The 8,971-nt window shown below is 60.2% G+C and overlaps 1 protein-coding gene across 1 annotated transcript; it reads left to right on the top strand.

Moving 5' to 3' along the window:
* The first annotated feature begins 3,691 nt into the window (after positions 1–3,691).
* ANKRD63 (ankyrin repeat domain 63) lies at positions 3,692–8,315 on the top strand. Its single transcript, XM_045395286.3, has one exon. The coding sequence runs from the start codon at positions 4,167–4,169 to the stop codon at positions 5,313–5,315; it is 1,149 nt and encodes a 382-aa protein (XP_045251221.1). The 5' UTR covers positions 3,692–4,166; the 3' UTR covers positions 5,316–8,315.
* The last annotated feature ends 656 nt before the right edge of the window (positions 8,316–8,971 follow it).

The following is an 8,971-nucleotide window of genomic DNA, read 5'->3' as shown; positions in this document are numbered from 1 at the left end:
CCTGCTTTCCTCCCAAAAAGGCAAGGTGTCCCTTGGGCAAATGCCATCTCTGGGCCTTGGAGATGAATTAGTCTCTTGCTGCAGGTGATGTACAGAGGAAGAGCTGACGCCCTCCCTTGGGGTACTGGGGCAGGTGAAGGACACCTGGGTTCCATCACTGCTATGTATCTGTGGGACTGGGGCAAGGCTCACCCCTCATGCCTCAGTTTCACCTTTTGCACAAAGAGAAGGGTCTCTACCCTTTTCCCAATCCCATTGCTGACTCAGACTCGAGTCCCCTGCTGACTCACCCCGCCCCCTGCATCCCCTGAGCAGCCCTCTGGATCTCCCAGACACGTGCCACCAGGCCCTACCCTGCCAAGCTGGTGCAACGTGACAGCGTGAGGGGGCTGGTGACACTTGAGGAAAGAAGGGGCCCAGGAAGGAGGCAGTTGCAGACACAGTGACAGACCACACTGAGGCATCTTGGGGAGGGAGCCCTTTTGCCAGCCTGGGGCCTGCTGGGGGGACAGGCCCAGCAGGTGGGATGCGAGGGGAGAAGAGGGGAGGTGAGTATGACGTGTCTGCCTGCCCCCTGCCTGCCTGGGCTCCATCTCCTGTCAGCCTTCAGCTCCCTAAGCGACAGCTTCTAATTCCGGCTGTTGGTGCCTCTGTGCTCTGCAGCAAAGTCTCAGCTTTTTTTCAGCTTTGCTGTTTCTTTTCTGTTCAGAACATACTGAGCCCACAGGGAAGTCAGAGCAAAGGTTCCAGGGCTCGAGACCTGGCACCACCACCCCCTTCCTGCCATGGGAACCAACTGCTCCTTCCAAAGGGTACCCAGCACAGCACTTTCTGCCCTAACTCTTCTTCCCTGGAACTGTCTCAGTCCACCACGGGGAACAGGGACAGAAATGAAGCTCAGCTGTCTCAGGGAGGAGGGGCTCTTCAGGACCAAGAAAGTGCCCATTCTGGGTTTCTACTGTTTCTCTCCTCCATCTGGGGGGTGCGAGTCATGGCTTGTCAGGCTGGTGGGCCACACACAGGTTCCAGGGTTTCTCCCTCCTCTGACCTTGGAAACAGAAGGGAAGAAAGCAATTTCCCTCACACTGCTGAAAAGAGAAGTTGAGTCATAAAGGGAAGAAAAGCCTTTCTTCTGCTGAGTAAAGAAGGACAGCATTCCTGCCCAGTTATTGGGGGTGGAGAGTCTGTACCCATTTCTGGGGGCCACCCCAGAAGGGGGCCCTAGCTCTGGGGGCGGGAGCAGCTTTGAGGGCTGCACTCTAAATAACTATGCAGTTCTAGAAAAAACAAAACAAAATTTAAAAAAATGAAATAACTATGCAGCTCTTTCCCTGACACTCTCTAACTTGTTCTTGTGTAAAGCAGGCAGGGCTGGTATTTATCAGTCTCATTTTCAGATGAGAATATGCAGGCTTGGAGCCACAATGCTAGTAAATGCCTTCAAGCTGGGACTTAACGCTGATGTCAGATCTGTGGCCTTTCTATGACACCAGGAAAGAAAACTGGCAGAGCCCTGACCAAACACTTAACAAATGCAAAAAGAGAAAAGGGGGGCTTCATAGTGGGTGCAGGTACACATCACATGCTCCTCACGTGACAGAGGGGAGTGGGAGCCTCTGGTCCATGGCCTGGGTGCCAAATTCAAGGTGGACATCACTGGAGCCTGGGAGCTGGAGAGAGGCAAGGGGCTCAGGGTGCAGGGCCATGAGCCCACTTTGCCACGCCCATCTATGCCCAGTACCTTTCCCCAGGCATCTGCTACTGCAAAGCATCTGCTCAGGCTGAGAACACCATCATTCTTTCCTTATTTCCCCTCTCTGATAGGAAGGGACCCCTTAAAGCAGCCCTCAATAGTGTCCCCTGAAGGTTTATCCTGCTTCCAAGCCTTTGCCTCCAGAACCCGTTTGGAATTACTTTCTTTTTTTTGAGACAGAGTCTGGCTTTGTCACCCAGGCTGGAGTGCAGTGGCGTGATCTTGGCTCACTGCAACCTCCGCCTCCCAGGTTCAAGCGATTCTCCTGCCTCAGCCTCCCAAGTAGCTGGGACTGCAGGCGCGTGCCACCACACCCAGGTAATTTTTGTATTTTTAGTAGAGATGGGGTTTCACCATGTTGGCCAGGATGGTCTCGATCCCTTGAACTCGTGATCCGCCCGTCTCGGCCTCCCAAAGTGTTGGGATTACAAGCGTGAGCCACTGCACCCGGCCTGGGATTCCTTCCTTGGAAATACCCCAGATCCCGCACATCCTTGAAGTCCTATCTTTAGAAGGCCCCAGAGCCCTCTCTTCCCCGCAACTCCATCTTTTCATCCAAGGACTGTGTTGGTAGGTATTTAGCAGATGTATTCAGCCCTCAGAAGACAACGTCCACTTTTTAAGTCCCAGTGTTGTCTTCTTAAGAGGGGGAACGTCTCGCATCCAGAACCGAGCTTCTGCCTCTCTCTTACCGCTGCCGGCAACAAAATGTGCGGCTCATGAAAAGTCTCAGTCAATTCTGCAGCTGATACCTGCTTCACTCCTTTACAAATACCCATTCCAACCTTACTCACTCCCTCCCCACCACCCACACCCAGGCTCTGATGCGCCCTAACTCCGCTCCGCCCAGGCTTGTGTATCATCCCCCTCCTCCAGGACCGAGGGGGACCTGCTGGCCGGAGGGAGAAGGAGATGCAGTGGCTTCTCTAAGCATCTTACAGCAAATGGAACTTGTGCTCGCCTCCTGTCCTTAGGTGCCAGCCAGTGGTCAGAGCCAGAACCCTGTGGCCTGGGGGTTGTTTTGTGCTCAAGGGAGAAGCGAGGGGCAGGGAACCTCGCATGGGTCCCTAGCTTGTTCCAGGGTGGCGGCGCCAGGGAACTCCTAACATGCCCGGGGCACTCCCGGATCCTAAGGAGCCCCTTCCTGGTTTGGGCGTCTACATTCTGCCCGCTCGGCAGCCACCGGGAGTTGGCACGCGGGTGCGTTGTCGGGGTTGGAGACGTCTGAAATTGGAGAGCGCACTCGGCCCCCACCCCTCGTTCCAGGGAGCGTGTGCGGGAGGAACAACTGTGTGTGAGTGCGTGATTCTCTGCACTTCGAGTAGCAGTTTCCAGCCAGGATGAGCGCCCCCAACCCGCGGGACGTATACCCCCTCCCCCAAGTTACTCCTCATCCGCCTTTCGCTGCCACCCCTAGCTCGCGCGTGGTCTAGTTCTGCGCTCATGGGGTCCCATTTCCTTTCACCCTGGACTGCTGGGGGCAGCTCTCAGTCTTCCCCGACGAGCCCGAGCTCCCGCCAGTTTCTAAGGAGCCGAGGGCACGGACTCGGGTGGGGGCGGAGGGCGGGGAGAGAAGACTGAGACTTTGGGATTGGCCTGGTCGGGTGCATGTGGCCCCCGGCGAGCAGCCCCCGCCCCCGCCCCGCAACCGCCGCCGCATTCCCAGCGGAGCGCGGAGGAGGAGCCGCTCCCCGACTTCGTGGGCCACGAAGGGGTGGGGGTCCGGAGCGGTCTCCCCCGCCCCGTCCGTCTCTGCCCTGACGGGGCAGTCGGCTCCCAGGGCAGCCATTGCCATGGAGACCCCCAAGGCTATAAAGTCAGGTATCCAGGCGGGCGGCAGCTCCCACGCCGCCGAGCCCCCCAAGTAAGGAGCAAGCGCCCCGGCGTGGCCCGGCCCCCGCGAGAGGGGAGGAGGCGGAGGAACGGCGCCAGCAGCTTGAGGAGCGGCGCGCCCCGCCAGGGCTGGAGGCAGGCGTGCACGGCGGGCGCCACCGTCGCTGCGGGGGAGCGGGGGCTGCCCTGGGTGCGGGTGAGTGGCACGGCTCCAAACCACGAGGACTGAGGGGCGCCGGACACGGGGAAAGCGGCGGGAGAGCCGGGAGAGGGTCGAGACTCGGCTGCCGACATCTGGTGGCGGGCCAGGAGCGGAGCCCGGAGTAGCGAGCAATCAACACCTCCAGGCGGGAGGCCCGGGGAAGGAGCGGCGAGACGCCAGGCGTACGGCCCAGCAGCGGCGGGGCAGTCGGAGCCTCCGGGACACCGGAGTAGGAACATCCGGACCGTCGGCTGCAGCCGCCCACGCGCGGAGGGAGAGGTATCACAGCGCGGGCGGAGGCCGGTGCCCCGTGGGGCGCGAGAACAGGGGCGCCCCCGTGCGGAGCTGCCAGGCTGCCCGGGCGCGGCGGTCGGGGCCATGCTCAAACCCAAGGACCTGTGTCCCCGAGCGGGGACGCGCACCTTCCTGGAGGCCATGCAGGCGGGCAAAGTGCACTTGGCCCGCTTCGTGTTGGATGCGCTGGACCGCAGCATCATCGACTGCCGCGCGGAGCAGGGCCGTACGCCGCTCATGGTGGCCGTGGGGCTGCCGGACCCGGCTCTGCGCGCGCGCTTCGTGCGGCTGCTGCTTGAGCAGGGTGCTGCCGTGAACCTGCGGGACGAGCGCGGCCGCACCGCACTCAGTCTGGCGTGCGAGCGAGGCCACCTGGACGCCGTGCAGCTGCTGGTGCAGTTCAGTGGTGACCCCGAGGCGGCCGACTCTGCGGGCAACAGCCCGGTGATGTGGGCGGCGGCCTGCGGCCACGGGGCAGTGCTCGAGTTCCTGGTGCGGTCCTTCCGCCGCCTAGGCCTGCGCCTCGACCGCACCAACCGTGCGGGGCTCACCGCGCTGCAACTGGCTGCCGCCCGCGGCCACGGGACCTGTGTGCAGGCCCTCACCGGGCCCTGGGGCCGCGCCGCCGCCGCAGCCGCGGCCCGGGGCTCCAACTCCGATAGTCCCCCTGGCCACCCCGCCCCCGCGCCCAGCCCCGAGCGTCGACGACCCAGCCCCCGCCGCCTCCCGCGGCCTCTCCTGGCGCGCTTTGCGCGAGCGGCGGGCGGCCACGGCCACGGCGGCGAGGCTGGCTTAGCGGGCAAGAATTCGGGCCGGCACCGGGCGCAGGGCAGTGAACGGCCCGAGCTGGGTCGGAGCATGAGCCTGGCGCTGGGTGCGGTGACCGAGGAGGAGGCGGCCCGCCTGCGGGCTGGGGCCCTGATGGCCCTACCAAACTCGCCCCAGTCTTCGGGGACTGGGCGGTGGCGCTCACAGGAGGTGCTGGAGGGAGCGCCCCCAACCTTAGTGCAAGCCCCCATTGGCCTCAGCCCCCATCCGGAGGGCGGCCCCGGCTCCGGCCGCCTGGGTTTGCGCCGACGCTCCACAGCCCCAGATATCCCCAGCCTGGTCGGTGAGGCGCCAGGGCCCGAGAGTGGCCCGGAGTTAGAGGCCAACGCTCTGCCTGTCTCGGTGCCTGGGCCGAACCCTTGGCAGGCGGGCACCGAGGCTGTGGTGCTGCGTGCTCAGCGGTAAACGGCGCCAAGGCCCGAGGCCTGCTTCCCCCACCCTCCCGTTTTTACTCCACTGGTATTTCTTCCTTATAGGTCCCTCACCTTTTCGGCAGCCGCCCCCCGCAGCCCATTTTGGAACCTGCCTCTCTGCCAAGGCGAGACCTCCACCAGCCCTAAGGGACCTCCATCTTTTTTGTGCTCCTCGGTATTCCCGGCCTAGGTCTAGAAGTGTCGATTGACTGGTTCCGTAGGCTACAGCCAGGAAGGTGGATTCCCCCTCCCCAGCCCTCAAGTTCAGTCCTGGGTCTGCCTAGCCACCTGTCGCTCCTCTCCGGCCCCCCTCCCCTCGCTGGGTTTCCTAACACCCGGGCAGCCAGGCAAATAGAAGGGTCCACCTTGGAGAATAAAGACCCAGCCTCCCCACTCTCTGCCTACTGATGCTGAGAATAATCCCGCAAACTACCAAAGTCTCCTTTCCCTCGAAGTGTGGGAGAAGGAAAGGACCGAGGGGGCCCTAGAGCCTTTCTGGACTGGAGGGTTGAGGAGGAAGGGGTCTGGCTGTTACGTTTTTCTAGGGTAGAAGCTCCTGCCTCAAGACAATGAAACCGTATTTTGGGAGTGGGAGAGTCCCTAGTGTTGAACACCAATTGTCCCTTAAATCAGCTCCTGGGTAACTCCAGCTCCCTCTGTCTCTGCCCCAGGATTCAGCTTCATTGATAATGTGGGGTCACTGCTCCACACAACCCCTACCCAGGCCAAATCCGGGCTCCTGAGCCAGCCCGCTCTTCAGCGCGGGTGCATTTGAATTCCATCATCGAGGTTCAACACCTCACCCCTGGAGGCCCAAGCCCTATTTCCGCTGGCTCACAGAGGCCTGAAAGGGAAAGGACTGAGCGCTTCCCCGCCTCCCCGCCTCCCAGCTCCCCCGTCCCGCACGTGGGTGCTCCCACGGGGTGGAACGGTTGCGAAGGCTGTGCTTAATTGTATTTCTTCCAATCCTCAAAGAACTCGTGTGTTAAGCCTTTGTATATGAAGCAGAAAGCAGCGGGTCTGATTCTGAGGCTTAAGAGCCTGACAATATCTCTTTAAATAGAAGCTCCGCGAGGGGGATAATTGACTGAAGTGTTTGCGACGTGAAACGGCGGCGCGCGGGAGTCGGGAGCCCACACGAGCCGCAGGCCCAGGTTTAAATTACATCAAACTCTGGCAAGAGCTGGAAGGGGCCTGTTAAACGGCTCCTGCTTCTCGCTGGGCCGTTAACGGAGGGCAGGGCGGATGATCGATGCTGTAGGTAGAGACCCGGGACTCCTGCCTTGGTCCCACCGCGTGGGAAGCAGGCCGGCCCAGGTTTATTATTGGGCAGATGAGTGAGTCAGAGGCCCTTTCCTGACATTGCCCCCTGCCTGCTCGCCCCCACCCCTCTGCCCCGTGCTAGCCTAGCGAGGCGGCGGGGTTGGGGGCGGGGGTCCGGCGGGGCGCGTGCGCTAGGACCCTGCGGAAGTGCTAGCACGTGTGTCATTGCGCCTGGCCCGCGGGGAGGCGGCAGGTGGGGCTGTTTTGTGAACCCTGAGGGTGGAACTTGAAGCCTTTCACCTGCCTGCAGTCGGGTCTTTGCAAGACGTCGATCTGTTTGCCTTTGCAGTATGGAAGGTTTCTCGCCAGTAACCCCCAGGGAACTGCCCAGAGCGAGAATGACTGTGCCGAGATACTGCTGGGCCTGGCGGTGAGGGGTGGGGGGCCAGGAGTGGGCCTCGTGCAGGTGTCAGGACACCTACCCAGTCCTTGCACCCCGCAGCCCGCATCCGCTAGGCCACGCAGGCCGGCGCACTGGACATGATCTCTGGTGCCCCCTGGTGGCAGCGTTGGGCCCTCCCCGCTGGGTCGCGGCTCGGAGCTCAGACACCTGGTTTTCTTTGGGATCACCCCTGTGTCCTTCTTCCTCCATGTGCATTTATCGTGGGATCCTCTTCCTCTTGTAGAATATTAAATCCGGATACTTGAAGTCACTTCACAGCAGTGAAGCGAGGGAACAATGAACAAAACACTCGCATCGAAAGTAGCAGGAGCCCAGACCCTTCACTAAGGACCCCAAGTTAAATCTTCCAAGTTAAGGCTGCGTGTCCTGAGAGCTACTGCTCTCTTCCGAAAAGTCGGAGCTGCCAACCCTTCCCTTGGGACCTGCCGATTATGCAGTTTTTTCTGATATTTGCTTTGGTTTCTGAGGTATTCTGCCCTCTCCCTCTCCTCTCCTCCCAAAACATCTGCCTCTCCTCAGTCCCCCTGTCTGGGTGGTGGGTGCACAATACCGAGTGCCTGAAAAGCCTGAGAGAGAGGGTCTGGGGTGGGGTGGGGACCACTGGACACCCCGAGTGCAAACTGCTGCTTTCTGATCCTTGCTTGCTCATGTACTCCCTTTTCAACTGTGTTGAATTTTAATGACGTTTTTAGTGGTGTAGGAATGCAAGTATTTTGGCTCAACAGCATGAAGTCTGGGTTACACATTGTATCAGAGGTGCTGTAATTTTTCCAGTATCTCTGATATGCGGCTTTCTGGTTGAATGTCACCCTGGGCCCTCTTGACTGGATAAACAACCATGAGGGCTCTTCTCTGTGGAGCTGCCGAGAGCTTGGTAGTAGAAAGTGACGTTCCTAAACGACTGCATCGTGTGTCTGACTGCCTTGCTGTCCGTACAGACTCCTTCCCAGGCCCGGCTCCGTGCAGAACTTCCACATTTTTCTCCCCTGAATTCCCTTTGTCAGCCCCAGGGTGTTGAGGCTGGGTCCTCTCTAGCAATCTCTACCTTCAGAAGAGACTTTTCTAAATCTTTTGCTTTTCCAATTCTTGTTGCTTTTGTCATTGTGAAGAGTCACCCAGGATGCTGGCGCTCGGTACCCTAAGATCAGAAGCGGTCTGTGTGTGAGCTGTGGGACATACGCACACCCTTTCAGAGTGATATTGTGTGGTGGAAGGACTGTTAGAACTCAAAGAATAGTTAATAAATCCAGTATTATTCCGTTGCGAGAACTGGCCTCTCTTTGCCTTATCAAGCACTCCTGACCCTCGGCTCCCTTTGGAGAGATGTACTGAGCCCTTGCCTCCTATGGAGGCCCCTGCCTTAGTGAGCCTCTGCCAGGCCCGTCCCACTGTGCTGGCTCCTGAAGGTAAGTCACAGGTGCTGCTTCTGCTGAGCTGGGTGGCGGGGCCAGGCCGGCAGCAACACCAGGGCACCTGTCAGGGTGTGAATGCACTGGGAAGTGAAAAAGGCTGCGTGGTTTCTTGCTCCTGGCTTGCTCCTGAACCCTGGGCAGTGGGAGATCTCAGGAAGGAAGTGCGGGAATCCGTTCGGGAGCTGGAAATCGCAAGATAATTGTATCCACCTCCCCAACCCCAGGACGAGAGCCCAGGCTCCCTGGTTTCCAGGCTCTGCTCCATTCTTTCTCAACTCCACACTATCTCCCTCAGTACTGAGGAGTGAGACAGGGACTGCTCTCCCACTGGAAGCAGTTTCAGACCACTTCCTGTGGACGCTGGAGGTCCGGGGTGGGGGTGAGGAGCCGCAGAGGATGGGAGAAGCCGACACGTAGGGTGGTCGTCAGCCACTGTGCTCACCCTTAGCAAATGCAGCGCAGGGCCCTGGCTTTCCTCGTGGGCTCTTCTCCCCTGGGAGAGTAGCCCCG

The sequence above is a fragment of the Macaca fascicularis genome, chromosome 7 (genome assembly GCF_037993035.2).
Source record: "Macaca fascicularis isolate 582-1 chromosome 7, T2T-MFA8v1.1".
Taxonomy (NCBI): domain Eukaryota; kingdom Metazoa; phylum Chordata; class Mammalia; order Primates; family Cercopithecidae; genus Macaca; species Macaca fascicularis.
This window is presented reverse-complemented; position numbering and strand designations above follow the sequence as displayed.